Source organism: Loxodonta africana, chromosome 8 (assembly GCF_030014295.1).
Source record: "Loxodonta africana isolate mLoxAfr1 chromosome 8, mLoxAfr1.hap2, whole genome shotgun sequence".
Classification (NCBI taxonomy): domain Eukaryota; kingdom Metazoa; phylum Chordata; class Mammalia; order Proboscidea; family Elephantidae; genus Loxodonta; species Loxodonta africana.
In genome coordinates, this window is record NC_087349.1 from 77,257,068 (window position 1) to 77,281,223 (window position 24,156).

Here is a 24,156-nt window from a genome sequence, read left to right on the forward strand (position 1 = left end):
AACAATTTCTATACATATTATTCAGTAACATCAGTTACACTTTTTACAATGTGTCAGCATCCTCATTATTTCCATTCTGGTTGCTCTGTTTCCATTAATCTAGCTTTCTTGTTCTCTTTACCTTCTCATCTTTGTTCTAGGATAAATGTTGACCATTAGGTTTCATTTAGATGATTGTTCAGAGTAGCACAGTACTCATGGTGATATTATACATTTTATAAGCCACTCTATTTTTTGGCGGTAAGTGACTTCCGCCAGTGGTTTGAGTTCCAAGCTTAAAGGGTATCCCAGAATGATAGTCTTGGGGGTTCCTCTAGTGTCTACCAGTCCAGTAAGTCTGGCCTTTTTTTGGAATTTGAGTTTTGTTCTACATTTTTTTTTTTTCCTTTCTATCCGAGACCACCTATTGTGCCCCAGGTCTGAACAGTCCTGAACAGTAGTGTTAGCCAGGCACGATCTAGTTCTTCTGGTCTCAAGGTAGGTGAGGCTGTGGTTCCTGTAAACTATTAGTCCTATAGAACTAATTTCTCCCTTGAGTCTTTGGTTTCCTTTTTTCTCTTTGTTCCAGACTTGCAGAGACCAATAGTTGTATCTTAGACAGCCACACAAGGTTTTAAGACTCCAGTAGCTACTCACCAAACTAGGATGTAGGGCATTATTTTTATGAGCTATGTTATGCCAACTGACATGATGTATTTCTATCGTAGATACTCAATAAAATGATCATGACTTAACAAAGGTGATGGCAGTGTCATTTAAAGATTTTCACAGTTCTTACTTGTGGAAAAAAAAAATAAGCTTACTGAAATTCAGGACTGGAAGACCCCCCCCCAAAAAAACCCTGGATTTTCTTTTGCATGCACGTATTTATAAAGTTTATTAGTATTTGCAGATTACTGTAGAAGAAGTCTTTCTAAGCTGACAAAACTTTCATAGTATCTATTTTTTGAGACGAGCAGATTTTATTCTCTCCCTTTATTCTTTCCTTTCCTTCTCTTTTAAATCTTTCTTCTTTCCTTCCTTCACTCATTCATTCATTCAAACAAGGTCAGGTGCTTAATTTTAAAACGTCATTCAGAATGGTGCCACGTCATCTGCTGGGGCCAAGATCCGCGAGGTGTGGTCACTTTTCTCCCTGCCAGCGTGGATCTGCAAGGAACCCGCCCTTTCCTCCTCACCTGCTCCCTGGGAGACGGCGCCGAGGGCGCTGTCACAAGCTCAGACCTCCGGTCCCCTCCCCCTAGCCCGGGGGCCGCCCCGCCCCTCCCGGATCCCGGCTAGCAGAGCGCAATTATTTGCATATTCCTACCTTTGTTCCCTTCCGACCGCCAATCAGCGCAGGGGACGAGGCAGGGGTGGCTGGGAGGGGCTCTGGCTGGAGCTCCAGCTCCGGATCCAGCTGCGGCGGCCGCAGGTTCCAGAGCGGGTCCGAGCTGCCGCGGGCGTGCCGCGCACTGCAGCTCCGGCCACCGCGGCTAGTACGGCGCGCGCACTGCTGCCTCGCCTGGGCCAGGCCCCCCAAACAAAGACAAAGCGGCTGCCTGGGAGGCTCTACGGGAATTGAATTTACCTGCAGCTTCCGGGAACCCCAGGCTCCAAGATGGTTTGCGGGGGCTTCGCGTGTTCCAAGAACTGCCTGTGCGCCCTCAACCTGGTCTACACCGTGAGTATCCGGAACCCGCCGCCTCCCTGCCTAGAGGCTTTGCACCTGCTCGGAAGCTCCTGGCCTTGCTTGCGTGGCCAGCGACTCACTCGCTTCACCCGGCGCCCCTCTCGCGTATCCCCACGCTCTGCGCGCCCTGGGCCTCTCCATCTGTCCCCTCTGGGACCCGGAGCCGGCGCTTGTCCAATCTCTTCCTTTCCATCATTGTGAAGCAGCGGGCCTTCTGGCTCGCTAGTGGCGTCTGTGCCACATTGCTCCGCCCCGCCCCCTCACCCACCGCCTTGTTTTTCAGTCTTTTGACCAGACCTTCTCCCTCTTCCATCCCGGCCCCTCTGCAGCTCGTTCCTCGCTTCCAAACCCATCTGGGGCTGGTTTGGCGGAAGATCTGCCTCTGGTTGGAGGGCAGTTTTGTGGAATAGCGTGATCTGAAACCGACAAGGCGGTATATGGATCGTGCACGTCTAGGTTAGCTCTGCGTGCTCTCGGGATTTTAATTTGTGCCACCGAGTAGGTTCACAGGATATCCGCGGCTTCCTTTGGTTTTGTGCTTACATAAACGGATATTATATTTTTGGTTTTGCCAGTTCTCTTCATACTTGATGCCTTCTCCGTGTGTCTTCCCACTAATCAATATCTTAACTCTTTGAAACTAAGTCCAGTAAATAAGCGAGGCTCCACCCAAGTCGTTTCTTCCCCTCCCAGCCAGCTTGCCCCTCTTAATTTTAACGCCGCAGGCTCTTCGTGATTTTTAAGGCGCAGGTCTGGGTGAATAGGAGGATGGGGAGGGCTGTTTGACGTTTGTTGATTGTCTTTCACGTCCCAGGTTTTACATACGTGATTTGAGTTTGCCATTCAGACAACGTTCTCAGGAAAGGAGCATGGTCTAAATTTTTTATATAAAAAAAAATTTATATGTAAGGTAACAAATCAAAAATGGTTTTAATAACTTTACATAGCTGGTAGCTAGCGAATCAGGAGTGGAACCCAGGCTTTGAAATCCAGATCTTTCCACAGACTGCTTCTACAGGGAGAAAGAAACTTCCTCTCCTGTCATCATCCCTCCATGGCTTTCTCCCTTCTATAAATACACCTGGCCGTTTGCAGCACCCACCCTGAAAACAAACCCAGCTCCCCTGCATTAGCAGAGAGCTAGGCCATCTGTTCAAGCTTAGATTACATCCCTTGGAATGGAGAGGCGGCTTGTGGTCAACAGGAGAGAGAGGCTGGGTCATTTTACCATCACTGTTCCTTTGTATGTGAACCTGCTTGCAGAGCTTTGAAGGCAAGGCAGGCAGTATGCTTTCCTAGCCAGTTAGTGGGAATATAAGCAACAATGGTCACTAATGGTAGACTTGGGGAAAAAAAAAATTTAGAACACCTGGTAAGTAGAGATCTCCATCAAGTTTCATGTTAAAATCCACCTTTGTCGCACTTGAGCCCTGCTTATCACATTTATGAAAGTGGATGCTGAGCAGTTCTCCAGGTATTTTATTAGCATGAATGGCCTGAATAGAATTTCACATTACCCATTTTTGTGCCCTGACCACTGGTTTTTCCCTGTCAGTGATTTAGTCATCCCTTCACCAGACACTTCATCTTACAGTGTCCATTTACGCACAGTAGAATGCTCTGCTTTGTATCCTTACTTGACTAAAATGTCTTCGTAGATTAATGTGTGATATATATTTTTTAAAGGCAAGCTGCTTTTAAACTTAGTTCTGTTGCTTTGAAGACATATCATTTCTTGTTGTATTTATTGTGTTTTAGGAAAGCAAGGAGAAAGGTGATTCTAATGGGACATATTAGGACTATTTAGTAATATATTCTAAATTATGACCTTCAGAGTGTGTTTGTTCTATTGATTTTAATAGCTATGCAGTAAAAATTAATTAGAGATTCATGGGACTATAAAAATGGCAGCCCTTTTAAACCCTAGACTTTTTAGACACTATCCTAAAATGAATTAGTGGCTACTTGCTTCTTATTCATTGTGAATATGCTTAAATAGGAATAGGCTGAGCAGTTTAAGTTGGAGGCAAATGGCAGATAAAAGTTGGATCAGGTCTTAAATAGATGCTGAAAATGTATCATGGTTATTGTTTAGATTCTGTATCTTCCCTGGTCACTCCTGCATTTTAAGGTGGGAATTGTGAGGAGGTGGTTAAAAGCAGAGTGGAGGTTCAGGCTTAGGTGACAATTCTTTTTACAGTGTGAACAGGAGTCTCCTCTGTAGATATGAGTCCTACCCTGGTCACTGCCTCTAAAATATGCTCCAAGCTGTAGGATTAGGCCTGAGGTCATTTCTGAAAGTTTAAGCAAAACCAGGATTGCATATGGAAGCAGCAGGTATAAAGGCCAGGACTTGCCTTAAAGATTACTACTGTGTTAAATTATTTTCCTGAGAGATTTAAGCTTTTACCAGTTTAGGTGTTGACAGTCAAGTGTCTTGCTAATGAGCCTGAGATTAGCACGGGATTCCTGATTTGTCCAGAAAGCATGCCCTGAAAGCACGTTTGGAAGGAACATTACCAAACTTGTCATGGGTGTTAATCACTAGGCCAGAGGTTAACAGTTGATTTATTTGTTGTTGTTGTTTTATGGTTTGATTGTTTTAATTACTAGGAACTCTGGAACTTTTAGTGTACTGTATACAAACAATTGTAAATATGGGAAGGAAGAGGGAAGCGACAGACACTTTGTTCATCTTCATGGTGCTGTAAAGGAGAGAATGACTTGCCCAAGAACTTGCTACATTTTAAGACACTATTTATTGAGTGCCTCCTATGTGCAAGGCACTATTATGGTGCTGAGAATACAGCAGTGAACCAAACAGGGCTTTAAAATCAGTATGCCTTTATGAAGCCTTTAAATTTTTTAAAACTTACTACCTTTTGTACATATCTCACAAGTTTCATTTAGCCAATAAGCATTTGCTTACTCCGCTGAGAACTGTGGGAAATAATAAACACATGCAAAGCCAAATACATACCCCGTGAAGAAGACAGCATCTACTTGGGAGACGAGGTGGGAAAGTTAAATGCTGTATAAGGAAAGGACTGACTGCAAGTGCTGTAAAAGTTGAGGACTGGGGGAGCTATTTGTGGGTTACACAAGTTGAGGGGATGAAGGAGGGAGTGAACTGGGAAAGTGTAGAAATAACATGTGGGTCTTTTTAATACCAGTTAGGATGTAAATACAAGTTAAAGCTATTTTGAGAAAATGGTGTAGGTTATTTTTAGTAGTTTATTTTACAAGAATATTTTGAAAATATATTGACAAATAGTGAAAAGCTTAAAAAATTTACTTAGTGATTTGCAAGGAATTTTAGGAAATACAAAATAAATGTTAAAATGTGTAACATTCTTGAAACTCTATAATACGTCTCCTTGTGCCTCTTTACTAGAGAAGAAAGGTCTATAAAAGAAAAAAAAAATTGGCTTTGTTAAACAGAACCAAACTGGGGAAAAAAAATCGAAAACTTATTTACCAGAACTTTTATGAGTTATGCTGGTTTACATCATATTTGTAAATATATGTATGATACGTATAACAAATAAATATACATGAATATTCATATATATGAATGGTTTTAATGAAGAAGAAAAAAAAACCGAACCCAGTGCCGTCGAGTCGATTTTGACTCATAGCAACCCTAGAGGACAGAGTAGAACTACCCCATAGAGTTTCTGAGGAGCGCCTGGCGGATTCAAACTGCCGACCATTTGGTTGGCAGCTGTAGCACTTAACCACTACGCCACCAGGGTTTCCAATGAAGAATATAAGAAGCAGAAAATAAATTGTAGTCTTAAAATTTGGAGGAAATTTGAGAAGTTGCAGTTTTGTTTCTTTTTCCATGTGCACTCTTATTTTTAAAATCTAAGTTTTTTTTTTTTTTGCAATTTTTTTCTTACACCTTTGGTTGTTTTGAGAGAATTCCTATGCAACATCAAAAATCAAAAATTACACTGATTTGCATTGATTCATTGATTTGCATTTTAACGTCTCTGAAATTGAGATGTATCTTTTAATAGGAAGATATGACACGACGGCACTGGGTGGTTTTTATCACATTAAAGGAGCCCTGGTGGTTGAGTGTTTGGCTGCTAACCAAAAGGTTGTCGGTTCAAATCCACCAGCCGCTCTTTGGAAAACCTATGGGGCAGTTCTGCCCTGTCCTATACGGTCAGTGTGAGTTGGAATCCACTCAATGGCAATGGGTTTGGTTTTTGGTTTGGATCAGATTAAAACAAAAAATTTGTCCATATAATTTATGGAGGAAAAAAACACTGAATTCAGGAAGAAAACAACTTGGAGTGCCAACTCTGCTTTGTCGTTGGTTACCATTAAGTCAGTTCTGATTCATGGCGACCCCATGAGTAGAACTACTCCAAGAGGTTTTCAAGGCTGTGACCTTTTGGAAGCAGATCGCCAGGTCTGTCTTCCCAAGCACCCCTGGATGGGTTTGAACTGCCAACATTTTAGTTAATAGTTCAGTGCTTAAGTGTTTGTGCTACCCAGGTACTTGAAATTTAACTTTGGGCAAACTCCTTACATTATTTGAGCTTCAGTGTCTTCATTTATAGATCGGTGATAATATTTTCCATTTTTCCTCATGGGCATGTAGTGAGGATGAAATGAGAAATGTGTGTAAATACTTTATATGTCATAGTCTCAAGTGGAAAAAGTTAAAATTTAAACTTCTGAATTACAAAATTACATGTCATAATGATAAAAGTTTTCAACCTACTGCATTTCTTTTTTTTTTTTTTTTTTGAGGGTTTTAAAAAGTTTATTCATACGTTATGGCTATTTTCTTTTTTCTTTTTATATTTTTATTGTGCTTTAAGTGAAAGTTTACAATCAAGTCAGTCTCTCATACAAAAACTTATATACACCTTCCTGTATACTCATAGTTGCTCTCCCCGTAATGAGGCAGCACATTGCTTCTCTCCACCCTGTTTCCATGTCCATTCGGCCAGCTTCTACCCACCTCGGCCTTCACATCTCCCCTCCAGACAGGAGCCGCACACATAGTCTCATGTGTCTACTTGATCCAAGAATCCCACCCCTCACCAGTGTTGTTTTCTTACAGTGCAGTCTAATCCCTGTGTACAGAGCTGGCTTTGGGATTGGTTCCTATCTTGGGCTAACAGAAGGTCTAGGCACCATGACCTCTGGGGTCCGTGTAGTCTCAATCAGACCATTAAGTTTGGCCTTTTTACGAGAATTTGGAGTCTGCATCCTACTGCTGTCCTGCTCCTTCAGGGATTCTCTATTGTGCTCTCTGTCATGGTAGCCATCTGTTGTAGCTGGGCACCATCTAGTTCTTCTGGTCTCGGGCTGATGTAGTCAACCTACTGCATTTCTAACACGGGCTGATAGAGTCAAGCAGGCCCTAGGAGTCCACACCTTCCAAAAAGAAACTCTAATTGTTAAGTGGTAGGAGAAAATGAGATGCAATCACTATAAACTTGGAATTATTTGTATTTTTTTAGTCCTAACCTGGTCATTAAAGTGCTAGTAAACTGTAAATTTTTTTCAGTCTCAACTCCAAAATAATGAAAAACTCTAGTACTTCAGCAAAAGAAAAATCTACTTAACTGTAATTTCTTTCAAATTATTCCATTTGCCTTTTTTCAAAATTCTGATCATGATTTTTCAGGTTCTTCTGATTTAACATTTTAATGTGTGATTAGGTTTGTGGCATCTCTGTGACCTTGTTTAGACTACTTAGTCAATTTAAAATATTTAAGTGGTTGCTGAATATTGAATTACGAAAAGGATTCAATATTTACAGAACTTGGAATTTTCTTATGATGCTGTTATGTAGATATTTAAAATCTCCCTTTGTGACATATGAGGTAGTTCTGCTCTGTCCTGTAGGGTCACTATGAGTCGGGATTGACTCGACGGCAGTGGATTTGTAACAAATATGTTCTTAAAATTTCTCAACTTTTGGTTAAAAAATAGGGTAACAAAAATGTGTCATTTGTGCCTTTTCTCACCTGAAATTAGCTTACTGACTTTCACAAAGTTTAACAAAATAATTAATAAAAAGCATTTCCAAAGAAAGAAACAGATAATTTGGGGGAAAGTTTTTCCTAATGCCTTTCATCCCATATTTTAAAAGTGTGATTACAACACCTCAGTGACTTAATTTATGTACAAGTTTAGGTGTCGTGGCTTCAGACAATTTCAGTTAGTGGCGGAGGTAGGATCTGCCTTCTTATCATATTTCACCTGAATTCATCTCTAAGCCTTTTCACCAGTGTAAAAAGAATAATCCAAAACCACTTGCAGTAATGGGTGAGAAAAACTCTGGAGAATAAACCCAAATTCTTTAGCGTTCCATTCAAGACGTCTCACCATCTGCTAACCTCTTATTTACGTCACTTTGTGTATTTCAGCCACATGGAATTCCCCACACTTTTTGCCCTTCTTGCCTGTCTTTGCTGATCCCCTGCCTTATAGTACCCTTATGTGTCATTGGAAAGTTACTCAATAAAGCCTCCTGTTTCTTCAGTCAGAATGAAATCTTTCCTTTTAAATTTTCACTTGGGAATCTTAATACTGGAATGTCACCCTGATTTATTCACAGTCAGAATTCGGCGGGAGAAGGAAGGCTTGGCCTATGATTGTTTTTTTTTAAAGCTACCTAGCTGATTTCTAAATGACAGTGAATGCTCAGAGCCAGTGTTGTAAAGTTTTGTGTTAAGTTTATCTTTACCATTGGCATATCAAGGCTACGTATTCTAAATGGTTGTGTGCCTGTTTTTTCCACTGCTGAACTCTTAACTCCTGTTGGCAGAGATAATAGTTTTCTCATTGTTGCATGCTTCAGTGGATAGCATTTTTTTTTTTAAACACAGAGCCTGTGTTTTCATATTGTTGAATTCAGTTTGCGGAATTGGCTGCCCCCCTTTCCACATGTTCTTCAGAGGTACAACTAACATAAGGAAAACTTTTATAAAAGTGATACTTGGCTTCGCCTGTTTTTTTTTTTTTTTAAGCCCACAATGATCAAAGTTAAATCCAGAAGGACAAGCAAGTATTTTAAAGGATGAAACTTAGCATTAGATTAAAAAAATAACAATATTAAGAAAGAATTACTTTTATCTATCCACTGTAAAATCTGATGTTTCTTGAAATACTCTTTTTTCTTGGCCAACTTTTACATTTCTCTGAGGGTTTCCTTCAGCTTTTCTCACGAACCAATCCTCGCCCTGTAAAATTATACAAGATTCCTAGTTGACTGGTGTTCTTAGTGATATTATTGGTCTAATAAAAATATATATGAGAAGAACCCAAATCATTTTCTTTCTTTTATTAATTCAGTAATACTAATTGAACACCAACAGCAGTGAACAAAGTAAAAACCAAAACACTGCCTTCATGGAGCTGACATTTATGGAAGAAGACAGAGATGATAAGCAAATAAGTACAGCACATTAGAAGTTAAAAGGTACTAAGGAGAAAAATAAAGCAAGGTCAGGAGACTGAAGAGTGGCGAGGCAGTGGGGTAGGTTGGGGTGGAGGAAAGATGAGTGTACAGTTTTCTATATGGTGTCAGGACTGGCCTTAGAAAGATAGTGTTTGCACAAACACTTTATGAAGGTGAAGATGTTTCAGGTAGAGAGAATGGCCTATGAAAAGACTCTGACACATAGGAACATTCCAGGTTTATGTACAGTGTGACTAAAACAGAGTGAACAAGGGGAAGAGTGGGAGGAAATGAGGGCAAGGAAGTTATGGGATCTAGATTATGAAGGCCCTTGAAAGCACTACTGTAAGTACTTTAACTTTTGCACTGAGTTTATTTGGGCCTGAGGAGTGATATGATTTTATTCTCAATTAAGTCTGGCTGTTGAATTGAGAGGAAACCCTGGTGGCACAGTAGTTAAGAGCCATGGCTGCTAACCAAAAGGTCAGGAGTTCGAATCCACCAGATGCTCCTTGAAAACCCTATGGGACAGTTCTGCTCTGTCCTATAGGGTCACTATGAGTCAGAATCAACTCGATGGCAACGGGTTTTTTGGTTGAATTGAGAATGGATTATGGATGGCAAAGGTAGAATAAGTGAGACCAGTTACGAGACTATTGCATAATTTAGGCACGAGACAATGGAGGTTTGGATTAATATGATAGCAGTGGAAATAAGAGAAATAGATTCTGATTGTGTTTTGAAGGTGAGGCCAACATAATTTTATGATGGGGTTTGAGAGAAAGAGACAAGTCACAGATTAATTGTGATTTATGGCCCAAGCATCTGGCAAGATAAGAGTTTCCATTAACCTGGATGGGAAAGGCTGAGGGTGGAGCAGGCTTGGGAGGAAAATAAGGGGGTCACTATTACATGTTATGCCAATCAGCTATCCAAGTGGAGATGTTAATAGTAATTAACAACACTGGAGTTCAGGGGAGAGGACTAGCTGGGGATTTAAATTCAGGGAGCCATTAGTTTAGAGAATGGATCTTAAAGAGTAGACTGGATGAAATCACCAGGTAAATGAGGGCAGAGAAGGGCAGTGGTCCATGGATTGAGCCAGGGACACTCTTATTAAAAGGTTCAGCAGATGAGTAAGAGCCAGCAGAGGCACCTGAGAAGGAATGACTTCTCAGGTAGGAGGACTGATAACAGGTGAGTGTCCTAGAAGTCAAGTACAGACTTTTCAAGGAGAAGGGATTAACATCTATGTAAAGTACTGCTAATAAGTAAGATGAGGACCAAGAGTTGGTCCTCAAATTTAGCAATGGAGGCGTCACCCTTTTATTTTTCTTATGGCAGAGCCTCTTAAGAGACTGTTAATCCTCTCAACAGTAAGGACTGTGTCTCAATTATTCCTGTTTCCCTCAGTATCGAGTACAGCCCTGGCTCCTAGTCGACATTGCATATAGTTAATTGACTGGTGGAATCACTGCAAGGGCTTCTCTGCTCACTGCCAGTGGCCTGGCTTTGCCTCCAGCTCCACTTCTTGTCTCCCAGAACTGCACCGAAGAAGGAAGAGGTGTGAGAGTGTTGGAACTTTGTTGGCAACTGTGTGTACTACTTCAAACTAGTTAGCCTTGGAAAATGACAGGTCAGTTCCCTTACTTTGAATTCCTTTTATATAATTTTTTGCGAGGAGATATTATATACTACCAATTTTGTGCCTAGTGAATATAAAAGTAATCTGCTTGGCACCATGGAAGAAGATAAAGAAGAAGAAAAGTATTTGGCAACAGCGCTTGAGGCTTTCTTGTATTATTTGATGAGTGAAAATAAAACAACTGAGGTTTTGGCTTCAACACCAAATGTCTGCATATTTAGCGATATGTAGACTATTTATAGAATTTTAAAATTTCTATCCAGATGTTTGGCATCGTAGAAACACAGTCGATCATCTCTGAATTTCTCTTTAGTTTTCTACATTAAGTAGGAGTTCAGAAGAGAATTGAGTGTTCAAGTGTAGGTTCCTCATTACAAATGTTAAAGCATATTTAAAAAAAAACAAAAAAACAAATCCACTGCCATGGAGTTGATTCCGACTCATAGCGACCCTATAGGCCAGAGTAGAACTGTCCAGTAGGATTTCCAAAGAGAGGCTGATGAATTCGAACTGCCGACCTTTTGGTTAGCAGCCAGGGCCTTAACCACTGTACCACCAGGGCTCTGGTAAAGCATATAAAAAAAAAAGCGTATAGAGGAAGATAATTTGGCATCTTTGTTTTTTTTTTTTTAACATGTGTATAGGTACTCTATTAAATTTTGGTAGCATAGCCCCCCTATATCTTATTTAAAAAAAATTTTGCTTGCCCTCCACCACCATTATAACTTTCTTGTTTTAGTGCTGGAAAAAAAAAATTTTTTTTTTGAATCATTTAACTACAAATCTCACCTAGCGTTTTCAGATATCCTAGATTCTTCCTTCATTCTTCAAATGTTCTAAAGTCTACTTACCCTCGTAGAATATTGGTGCTTAAAAAATGTAGTTTTGTTAAAAATACTGAGGTCTTTCTTTTTTCATTTCATTTGTGAAATGAGGTGGATATTTGCCGAAAGAATGAAAATTTTTTTTTTAATAATTTTTATTGTTCTTTAAGTGAAAGCTTACAAATCAAGTCAGCCTCTCACATATAAACTTATATAAACCTTACTACATACTCCCACTTACTCTCCCCCTAATGAGTCAGCCCGCTCCCTCCTTCCAGTCTTTCCTTTCATGACTGTTTTGCCAGTTTCTAACCCCCTCTACCCTCCCATCTCCCCTCCAGACAGGAGATTCCAACATAGTCTCAAGTGTCCACCTGATACAAGTAGCTCACTCCTCATCAGCATCTCTCTCCAACCCATTGTCCAGTCCAATCCATGTCTGATGAGTTGGCTTCGACCATCGGGATTCTTCTAGTCTTAGTCAGACCATTAAGTCTGGCCTTTTTATGAGAATTTGGGGTCTGCATCTCACTGTTCTCCTGCTCCCTCAGGGGTTCTCTCTTGTGCACCCTGTCAGGGCAGTCATTGGTTGTGGCCGGGCACCATCTAGTTCTTCTCGTCTCAGGATGATGTAAGTCTCTAGTTCATACTGTAGCCCTTTCTGTCTCTTGGGCTCATAATTACCTTGTGACCTTGCTGTTCTTCATTCTCCTTTGATCCAGGTGGGTTGAGACTCATTGACGCATCTTAGATGGCCGCTTGCTAGCATTTAAGGCCCCAGATGCCACAGTTCAAAGTGGGATGCAGAATGTTTTCTTAATAAAATTTATTTTGCCAATTGACTTAGATGTCCCCTGAAGCCATAGTCCCCAAGCCCCTACCCCTGCTCCTCTGACCTTTGAAGCATTAAGTTTATTCAGGAAACTTCTTTGCTTTTGGTCCAGTCCAGTTGTCCTGACCTCCCCTGTATTGAGTGTTGTCCTTCCCTTCACCTAAAGTGGTTCTTATCTACTATCTAGTCAGTAAATAACTCTCCCACCCTCCCTCCCTCCCCCCTCTCATAACCACAAAAGAATGTGTTCTTCTCAGTTTAAACTATTAAGAATGAAAATCTTTTGTAGATTATATAGAGAAAGGAGAAAAGAGAAAGGATTATCTGAAACATCAACATGTGGGATTTCTTTCCACCAAATATTGTATAAGTTGGAGAATAAACCTTTACCTTTGGTTTTTAAAGCATAGTGAGTTCTTCATTCACCATGTATTTTGAGCACCTCTTAGGTGCCAGGCACTTAGCCAGGTACTAGGATACTACAGTGAACAAGATCAACTTGTGTTTCGATTGTATGGAGGCTAAGGTCTAGAGAGCATAGAAGAATTCAGAGTATGGCAGGAGGTGGGGAATAGTGGCTAATGACTCACCTGCAGAGGTAATCAAGGCCCCCAGCCCTTCACTTTCTGGGATTTGTCCGCCCAGCAGTTTGGACTTTATCCTAAAATTAGAAACAAGATAGCTAGCATGGGAATGACCTGATCTTATTGGGTTTTTAAGAAGACCATCAAATTAGCTAGTAATAGAGTTCAACACAGGAGGCCCTGGGTGGCCCAAAAGGTTAAGCTTTTGGACTGCTAACCAAAAAGCGGTAGCTTCAAACTCACCCAGAGGCATCTTGGAAGACAAGACAGGCAATGTGCTCCCGAAAGGTCACAGCTTTAGAAAACCCTATGGAGCAGTTCTACTCTGCACACGTGGGGTTGCCATGAGGCGGAATCCACTTAGTGACAGCTAACAACAACACAGGTAATAGAAACCCACCTACCACTACTTAAAACAGTAAGGCTTATTATTTTCATGTAACAAGAAGTCAGGCATGTTACCAAAGACCCAGACTCCATTTATTTTCCTGCTCTGCCATCCTTGGCATGTGACTTCCTTCCTTAGAGTCATCAGATTATACCTGCAACTCCAGGCATCACAATTTGTTCTGTGCCAGAAGAGGATGATACTATAAAATGCTTCTTCTTGCAAAGCTTTTTCCTTTTTTGGAATAGTTATATTGAGGCATTATTAACATACAGTGAGCTGTACATAATTAAAGTATAAAATTTGATACATTATGGTATAGATATAAACCTGTGAACCCATCACCATGTTCTAGATATTGAATGAACATAATATCCATCACCTCAAAAGCATCCTCATCCCTTTCTCCCTCCCACTCCTTAACCCCCACCCCCAATCAGCACACAACCACTGACCTGCTCAGCAGTAAAACCTAGGCTGGAGTTAAATTTAGTTTAGGGAGGGTGTTTGCAGAAAGAAGATGCCCTAGGACATTTCTCTGGCTCACTAATTGCCTCCTTGTATTTTTTTTTATTGGTCTTAGAGTAAGAAGTTCAGCTGAAAGGGAGTGTTCATGGTTTTAAAAGCCTATGACAAGGTGAAGGATTTAAGGTTCTTCTAGGTAGGGTAGGTGGTCACAGTGGTGAAGGTGGATATGTTCGATGCAAGTTTGCAGGTATTAAAAGATTTATAATAAACACCTGCAAAATCGAGTTTGTATTAGTCAAGATTCTTTGTGGGTTATAGATGAGCTTAAAAGAATGTGTTGTCTGTAATCCAGGGACATCCAATAGTTGGATAATCAGAGATAGCTGGCTAAAAGGGCTCAGAAAAGGCCAGAGGTCTCTCTCTCTCTCCTTCTGTCCACTTCTCAACTCACTTGCCTCTGCTTAGAGTCTTTTTGAGACCAGATCCCTCCATGTGCAAGATGGGCACTGGCAGAATCAACTTAGATTGTCCTTACAGCTTGCTGTGCCAAAGGAATCTTTTTTTTTCTCTTCTCCCAATGTCCCTGTATCGAATTTAGAGACATACTGATTGACCCTGTTGGTTTATGGCCCAATCCCTTGGACCAATTGCCATGAACAGAAGGATGGGCAACCATCATTAATAGAGTTGAGTCTTATGTCTCTGCTGCTGGTAATGGTTGGAGGGGGCAGTGGACACCGTGATTAAGGGTCTCACAAGAAACACATGTGCTGGGTTGCAAAAGCAGCACGTATCTACTACAGAGATCATTCATCCTCAGGGGAGCAATTTGCCTGGCTCTTCAGTTCTTAATTTTATAATAGTCTAGCATTTCCTTCATCATTTGAAAGGCTTAGTATATGGGTTTAATATTTCAACACTCACTTATGCTAGACTGTAAGGAACGTTATACACAGCATCTTTTTTCTCCGTTCTTGAGTAACATTGCATGTATCCATCCAAAGGTGCACAAACATACATTGATTAATTTTTAAGGAATTTTGTTTGCTAGAGTAATGTCCAAGATAAAGATTCCTCATCCCAAGTAGAATTTCTTGCTGCCCAACTCAAGGCAATGCACTGTGTGCTTATGTGTGAAGGTAGGTGTGCATGACAGCATTTCTGGGTTGAATTAAAGAAAAATAAAAAGCACAAAATTAATAAGCTAGCATTTGATGCTTAATGAACGGAACGGTCATATGAGCAAAGGGCTTTTTTTCTCCCCCTTTACATATCGCTGTGCATGAGCATCTCATGGTAAAGACGTTAGAGAGATGTGATTCAAATGTGTATTGATCTGACTGTAAAGCCAGAACTACTTTTTTATGCATTATAATGTTGTTCTTAGTATTCCATCTAAATTCTAAAAATTATTTAAATATGTTGTTAAACACTATGATAAGTCCCTTAAAGGGAGGAAAAAAAAAAGCTCCAGAAAGAATACCGAGTTCCTGTTACAGCACTGACATGGTGTTGCCAGGTGTCACTTTCCTGTTCTGATGTCTTCAGCTACAAATGAAGGGAATAGACTAAAATCACTGGCCAGGTACCTTTGTGCCGTGGTCTTCTGTGGGTTTGTGCCATCTCCAGAGCCTTAGCTGAGAATCCCTATGGCCTCTACCCCAGCACCCTCCTGTTTCTTCATTTTCATCAGAATCTACTCCTGTGTGAACCAGTAGCTGTGCCGCTGCCTCCTTCTCTTGGGACTTGCTTGAGGAAGCCACGCCAGTTTTAGACACTTTTATAATCTTCCTTTGGTGGGCCTTTTCCATCACAGCTCTTGTAATCTCGAGGCTTATATGATTCGCCTTTGTTTTAAAGAGAAAACAGGAAAGGTTGGAGCTTCCTGCCTCATAAAAACATTGCTATCAATGAATTCACAGATCCATAATCTGTTTTTATCAGCCCTCTGTCTCCTAAAGGAAGAAACTATTTGTCATAGGTCTAAATTTACTTTCTGTTACAATTAGTTTCATATGGAAACTGTTGCTGTTATAATTGAACAAATGACTCTTGCAGTTCCTTTGTCTGCTAGTGTTGGCTTTTTAATTATGCATTTAGAATTAATTTTATTCAAATCAATAATTTTTAGATGACTCGTTTGGAAAACCTGATCTAATCCCATTCTCTTCAAAATTACAAATGAACTAACCATAGTGCACAATTACCACTCCTTAGAAATAAATTGTATTCATTATCACCTTTAAAAGGCTCCTTTTTGATAAAAAGTTAAAGAAGCATTGATCATGAAATTTAATCAGAGGCATATTTATTACACATCTTCAGGTGCTGTTTCTAATTTAAAAAGTTAATTATGAATATTTGGGGGACTTTTGTTATAATGTGTTTGAAATACCTGTCCTATAAAGAAATCATTTCTGTGCATTGTTTTCAATTTTTATTTAATTAAAAAAAATAATAAAATAAAAACATAAGTTATATTTTTGGAGATTTATCATAATATTGATTCACTCCAATAAATTTATATTTGGACAGTTTCACTGTCTTAGTAAGGGAAAATTTGTTTCGGATTGGACAATTAAATTATTACCTAGTGCTTTCAGGTGTATACCAATTTCATTTGATAGCCCCTTCATTTTCCCAAATGGGAGCATATTATACAGAATGGAACGTGGCCAGCACTTGAAGATGCACAGATGGGAATTAATGGAAACATTTGAGAGATGGACGAGGAGGCAATCTTGATTTTAGTAGTTTCTTGGGGCATAGTAGGAACTAAGGCTGGCTGAGGAAATTCAGACCAAATTACAGAGGAAAGTAAAGCACAAGATTTTAGAATTAAAAACCAAAAAAAAAAAAAAAAAAACAAACCCGTTGCCATCAATTCTATTGTGATTCATAGCGACCCTATAGGACAGAGTAGAAATGGCCCATAGGGTTTCCGAGGAGCACCTGGTGGATTCAAAATGCTGACCCTCTGGTTAGCAGCCGTAGCTCTTAACCATGATGCCACCAGGTTTGAATTTAGATTTAGTGTTCTAGTAAAAAAGGGGCTGTTAAAATTTTCAAGGCAGGTATTAAATAGGAAATATTTTATATGCACAGAAAATACTGTGGTAGACTCCTGTGAACCCCCCCAGCCAGATTTAACAAATGCCAGTGTTTTGCGGTCTCTCTCTTTTTAAGAAGTTAGATGTTACAATACAGCCCCCTTTCCATTTTCCTCTCTCAAAAGTAGTCACTATCTTGAAGTCAACATCTGTCATTTCCATGCATTTTTATAAATTTATGACAATTTCATATATTAATCATCTCCAAAGAGTATACAGTATTGTTTTTGTGTTTTAAAAATCTCTGCTATACAACTCTTCAGACAGGGATTGGAATGGACTATGGGATAGGAAATGATACTGGTGAAGAGTAAGCTTCTTGGATCAAGTAGACACATGAGGCTATGTGGGCAGCCCCTGTTTGGAGGGGAGATGAGAGGGCAGAGGGGGTCAGAAGCTGGCCTAATGGACATGAAAACAGAGAGTGGAGGGGAAGCAGTGTGCTGTCTCATTAGAGGGAGAAAAACTAGGAGTATATAGCAAGGTATATATAAATTTTAGCATGAGGGGACTGACTTGATTTGTAAGCTTTCACTTAAAGCACAATAAAAATTAAAAAAAAAAAAATCTCTGCTGTTGCAATTATTGGTTGTATTGTAATTTTTTATTCTCTCCTGCACTGACTTCTAGAGAAGGGGTCAGCAAACTATAGCCCATGGGCTAAATCCATCTCACTGCCTGTTTTTGCATGGCCCAGGAGCTACGAATGGCTTTATGTTTTTAAATGGTTTAAAAAAAAATCAGGAAGAATAATATTTTGTGATATGTGAAAATTATATGAAATTGAAGTCTCAGTGTCTAAAAATAAGTGTTACTGGAACACAGCCATGCTTATTCATTTATGTTTTGTCCATCACTGCTTTCACGCTACAACAGTAGAGTAGACTAGTTGTGGCAGAGGCCTTGTGGCCTGCAAAGCCAAAAATATTTACTGTCTGGCCCTGTCTTAGTCATCTAGTGCTGCTATAACAGAAATACCACAAGTGGATGGCTTTAACAAAGAGAAGTTTATTCTCTCACCGTCTAGTTAGTAGGCTGAAAGTCCAAATTCAGGGCATCAGCCCCAGGGCAATGCTTTCTCTCTCTGTTGGCTCTGGAGATAGGTTCTTGCGATGCATCAGTCTTCACTTGGTCTGGGAGCATCTCAGCACAGGAACCTCAAAGGACATGCTGTGCTCCTGGCACTGCTCTCTTGATGGTATGAGGTCCCCAACTCTCTGCTTGCTTCTCTTTCCTTTTATCTCTTGTAAGATAAAAGGTGGTACAGTCCATATCCCAGGGAAACTCCCTTTACATTGGATCAGGGAAGTAGCCTGAGCAAGGGTGTTTCATCCCACCCTAATCCTCTTTAACCACAGGCAGAGATTATGATTTATAACACGTAGGTAGATCACAAAATGGAGGACAACCACACAGGGCCTAACCAAGCTGACACATATATTTGGGGGACACAATTCAATCCATGATAGGCCCTTTAAGGATAAACTTTGCCCACCCCTGTTTTAGTAGGGATGTCTTTATCTCTGGCTTTTAGGACATAAATACATATTTACCTTATGGTAAGAATTATATTCACGTAATAAAGATTTATTTTAGCATGCTTTCCAAAATAATTCTTTAAAACTATTTTAAAATTAGACGAATTTTATTTATCAGATTATGCACACTTCTTTTTGTTTCCAAGACTCAAAGAAACATAAAGTCTGCCCTTGAATTTAATTGAATTAGGAAACAGGCATCACACTTAGGACTTGATGTTGGCAGATTGCTCTGATATGTTGCAAATGTGGACCTTCTTCAGCATTTGGTCCCAAGATGTAGTCCGCGTGCTAAGCATAGCCCTCTCACTTTGGGAAGGTGAGACCTGTCTGGGCATCATCCAGCCCGTCTTCCTTCACACCTCTTCAGGCTGCTGCCTTTTTCAGCTTGTGAAAGGAAACGTGTTATATTTGGGTACCACAAAGTCAGAAATAAGCTAAGTTGTGAAGGGGCAGAGAACTTTTTCTCAGTTGACGTAGTTTGAAGTTGTTAGGAGATTGTGAGTGAAGACATTAAAAATGAGACTGATGCAAATAGACCTGCTGATAAGGAGCAATTGAGAAAATGAGAGACTAGGTGAATTTCTCGGCAGCAAAATTTGCGAGAATTTTTTCCTTCTGAAAACAAAAGCTTTCTGTGTGCACTAACTGCAGTGGAGAACAACATGTACAGATAACGCCATAGATAGGTAGATGGATAGATAGTGACCTTCAAGTTGACTCAAACTCATGCCGGCTGTGTGTACAACAGAACTTAAGTGTTGCCCAGTCTTGCGTCATTCTCAAGATCGCTAGCGCATTTCAGTCCTTCATTGTGGCCATTGTGCCAATTCTTCTCACCAAGGGTCTCCCTCACCCTCACTGGGCCTCTATTTCCCCAAATATGGTGTCTTCTCCTAGTGATTGATCCCTCATGTTGACATGTCCAAAGCAAGTGAGTTGGACAGTGTTTAGTTGTGACCCGTAAAGTTTTCATTGGCTAATTTTCAGAAGTAGATTGCCAAGCCTTTCTTCCTAGTGCCTCTTAGTCTGGATACTCCACTGAAACCTCTCCACCATGGACAACTCTGCTGGTATTTGAAATACCAATGGCATAACTCTCAGTGTCACAGCAACACACAAGCTACCACATTACAACAAACTGACAGATGGCTGATGGAGATAACACCATAGCTGGGTTCTGTTTTGCTACCAGTGGCTTCTTTTAATGTTAAGTTTTGCTTCTTTATAATAAGTGGACAAAAATACTAATAGATGCTATAATGTCAATATTTAGCAGTTTTGCTTATATTTCTCTATATGTAAGAACTTTCAGATACCGGTAAATTTAAAATTTGTGTCTAATAAATTATGGCTACCCGTATCAAAAATTATATATTTTAGTAGAAAAAGATCCCTTTTATAGTTATAAAGATCCATTTTATATTTATGAAAAAAGTTATCAGGCCTTTAAATGGTGCTAGAAAGGATGTTTTATATATTTTGATTCCTCCGAATTGGGTATTATACTGTCAAATTGCTCCCAAAAATGGTTGGACCTCAATTGAAGATACTGTCTCCTTTCTATTTCATAACTCCCTTCCCTTAACTCTTCCCCTAAAACCAGTTAAAAAAAAAATTTTGCCATGGAGTCGATTCTGACTGAGACCTGTTTAAGCTACATCTTGTATTAGTTAATTACTATCTTAATCATGGCATGCTATTTATTTAAGTGTTGTTTTAAAGACATACTTGTAGCTGAATTTTATAGGTAATGGCTTTTTTTTGAGGCATTTGTTCTCTCTCTTCACTTGGTTTTGTTTTATATATATAAGAATTCATATATATACATATATACCTACATATATAGGTATACACACACACTCGGAATGCCATTTCGCTCGAAATAGCTAAAATCTCTTATATTCTTTTTATCTTGCTCAAAGTTTTAATGGATATCTCTATCTATATCTGTATATATTATTCTCATTCATTCTAATAGAAATATGTATTTTCTGTTAGAATAATAGAAACCCTGATGGTGTGTTGGTTAAGAGCTACAGCTACTAACCAAAAGGTTGGCAGTTCACATCTACCAGGTGCTTGTTGGAAACTGTATGGGGCAGTTCAGCTCTGTCCTATAGGGTTGCTATGAGCTGGAAATGACTTGACAGCAATGGGTTTTTTTTTTTTTTTTAATTATTAGAACGTTAATGACATCTGAATGTCATTAATATTAGTATAATTTACATTCATATTTATGTCTAAATGAATAAATAGAATAAATAATGACATCTAAAGCAGTTCATTTCAGCAACAATTCAGTGAGCAATTTTTGAGTGTTCCCCAGGTACCAAGTCCTGTGATAGGTTCTGGGAACACTGAAAAGATGTGGGTCCTTGCCCTGAAGTTGTTCAGCTTCCTAGAAGAGCCAAGCTGGAAAACAGAATGTGAGCATGCTGAGGGGAGCAATGGAACCATATTCAAGGCGCAGAAGTTGCCCAGAGAAGAGAAGGAGTAATTCAGTCTGTTGGGGAGGAGGCAGGCATTGCCAGAGTAGGTTGCAATCCAGCTGAGCTTTGAAGGAAAGGTAAGTGATTAAATAGTGAAGAGACCAATGTATTGGACTGAATTGTACTGGCGTCTAGAAGCTTTACATATGCTGTTACTTCAGAAGCTTAAGTAGCATGACCTCTGAAGCTCCCTATTTTATAGATGATTGGTAGTTAAAAAAAAAAAAAGCATGTCTCATGATTAATATAATTTGTTAAAATAATACTACATACTGAGATCTTGTGTTTATTCTAGTATTTAATATTAACCATCCTTTTTTTTTTTTTTTATATCCTTTGTAAGATACTAAGTAGGTACTTGCAAAAAGTCCTTGAAATTATATAAATTGACACTGCCTCCTCCCTTTTCCCTCCCCTCCCACTTCTGATTGTTCGTGCAGTTGGTCAGTCTGCTGCTAATTGGAATTGCTGCCTGGGGGATTGGCTTCGGGCTGATTTCCAGTCTCCGGGTGGTTGGTGTGGTCATTGCAGTGGGCATCTTCTTGTTCCTGATTGCATTAGTGGGGCTGATTGGAGCTGTAAAACACCATCAGGTGTTGCTGTTTTTTGTATCCTTTTTATTATGTGGTATTTACCCCATAAGGCTTGAGTCCTTATTTGCTATTGATTACTATTTGATCGCCACTTAGACACATCTCTTAGGGTAAAGTTATCGTATGTATACATATTCCTCTTTTTTCTCGTCACGTCATGGAGGATATCTTCTTTAAGTTCAATATAGTCCGATTTATGTATTGCAAATTCAGAATCAATCACATTGAATGGCTTCTCGGACCTTTACAGCGTATTAATATTTGAGAATTTCACAGTGTTTTTTTAGATTTAACCTCAAGAAAGCTTACATACACTTATCTGTACTTACTTCCTATTTTATAAACGCAAGAATTTATATTCTAAAAAAAATTCTAATCTGCTTTTAGTTAAGTAACTATCATTAGTATTTTTCTGTAAGAAATTTTATCTACAGCCCATTATCAAAATAATAATTATGTATATTCCTTTCAGAAGTTATCAATACCTCTGTTCTGTGTTATTTTAAAAGTACTTAGAATATCCTTAACTTTTAACTCTCAGTACATGATTATCCTCTTACTTGTATTTATTTTCCAGTTTTCTGTGTCTTGTGCTTGTTTAGCCCTGAACCAGGATCAGCAGGTAAGCAGAGACTTCTTCCTTCTAATTTATTATACCACATAGTATGAGTCTAGGAAAAGGAAGAGAAATGATTCGAAAATGAAACAATTTCCTCTTGCTCGAAATACCATTTTTTACTCTAAATATCATGTTCTCTTTTCATTCTGCTAAAAAATGTCCACCCAGTCTTTTCCCACCATTATGCAGTGAAATATTTGCTCCAGAATGTTTGTAGTTCCGTTTTAGCAGTTAACTCTTTTCACAGTCTAATTTGTAGAGGAATGTGGGCCTCTATCTTGGGACAATAGAATTTGTCTTGACACACTCTGAGAATTATGCCTTTGAACCAAGTACCTCTTTCAAGTTGCATTTAAAAATTAAGACTTTTTCATTCTTGAGATAGAAATAGCGCCTTCGGTTTTTTTTTTTTTTTGCAGATTAAAGGATAAGCCTTTGAAAAGAATGGTCTTATAAAGGATATTTATTTTAGGTACACTCAATACTAAAGGTTACAAGCTCTAGTTTTATACAATTCACATAGGATTATACTTTTTCACTTCAATATTACATGCATTATTTAGGGTCAGCTTCTGGAAGTTGGTTGGAATAATACAGCAAGTGCTCGAAATGACATCCAGAGAAATTTAAACTGCTGTGGGTTCCGAAGTGTTAACCCAAATGAGACCTGTTTGGCTGTAAGTACAAAGGATAAAATGTTTATTGAAGATGCATTGTGTGTAATGATTGACCTGGAAGAAATGGAGTTTCTGATGCTGAATTGTATTTAAAAAATGCTTTATATATACCTACATTATATTTTCATGCACACACTCCTCTTGTATCATTTGCCAACTCCCAGGTATCCACTCCCAAGAGTGTTGAATATTTCCATCCTGATGTGCACAGATGCTTCTAGTCATTACCCCTAATTTCTTCCCATTCTACTGCTCCTAGATGGTGGCATCACTAGGGGGGTGTGGAGGGTGCCGACTGCACCAGGTGACATGAAAATGACTGTCTATAAATTTTTTGTGCAGTGTTTCAGCAGAAGTTTATTGTTTTTTATGAAAATAACCCTGTAGTTAGTTATAACAACAGAAACATTTTTCGTAAGCTCAGCTTAGACGTATCAATATACCTACAAGGCTAAAACTCTATGCTGATTTACTTTTGAACCTTATAATGTACTCTGGTCAGGGCCGTCATTTTCACCCAACTGCAATGACGTGGTTTTGTCTGCACGTGCCACACGTTGTTTTTGTTGCTGCTATTTTTTTTTAATAATTTTATTTTTGTTGTTAAAAACGTACCGAGCAGAACATACACCAATTCAACAATTTCTGCATGTATAAATCACTGACAGTGGTAATGTTCTTCAAGTCGTGCAACCATTTTCACCCTCTTTTTCTGTGTCATTCTCCCCCATTAACATAAACTCACTGCGCCCTAAGCTTCCTATCTAATGTTTCGTATTGTCAATTTGATCTCATGTAGATAGTTCTTTTTTTCCCTGAATCTTACTTATTTTGTTGTTATTAAGACTATACACAGCAAGACATATACCAATTCAACAGTTTCTACAAGTATAATTTAGTGACATGGATTACATTCTTTGAGTTGTGCAACCATTCTCACCTTCCTTTTCTGAGTTGTTCCTCCCTCATTAACATAAACTCACTGCCCCCTAAGGTTCCTTTCTTACCGCTTGAGTTGCTATTGTCAATTTGATCTCCTATGTATAGTTCTTAAGAGAGCATAAGGCTCAAGGCAGATTCTTTTTACTGGTTAAACTAAACTATTGTTTGGTTTTAAGAAGATTTTAGGGCAATAGATTCAGGAGATCATCTAGCCCCCTTGGCTCCAGAAAGTCTGGAGTCCATGCTAATTGAAATTCTGTTCTGTATTTACCCCCTTGTGATCAGCATTCTTCTATAGAATCTTTGATCCAAATGTTCAGTAATGGTTGCTAGTTCTTAT

The 24,156-nt window shown here is 39.2% G+C and overlaps 1 protein-coding gene across 1 annotated transcript in view; it reads left to right on the forward strand.

The window, feature by feature from the left end:
- The first annotated feature begins 1,429 nt into the window (after positions 1-1,429).
- TSPAN13 (tetraspanin 13) overlaps positions 1,430-24,156 on the forward strand; it is a 30,894-nt gene continuing 8,167 nt past the window's right edge. The window contains exons 1-4 of the mRNA XM_003407094.4: positions 1,430-1,663; positions 21,426-21,593; positions 22,120-22,200; positions 22,761-22,874. Coding sequence (XP_003407142.1) covers positions 1,601-1,663; positions 21,426-21,593; positions 22,120-22,200; positions 22,761-22,874 — 426 coding nt within the window. The 5' untranslated portion in view covers positions 1,430-1,600. The remainder of the gene's footprint in view (positions 1,664-21,425; positions 21,594-22,119; positions 22,201-22,760; positions 22,875-24,156) is intronic.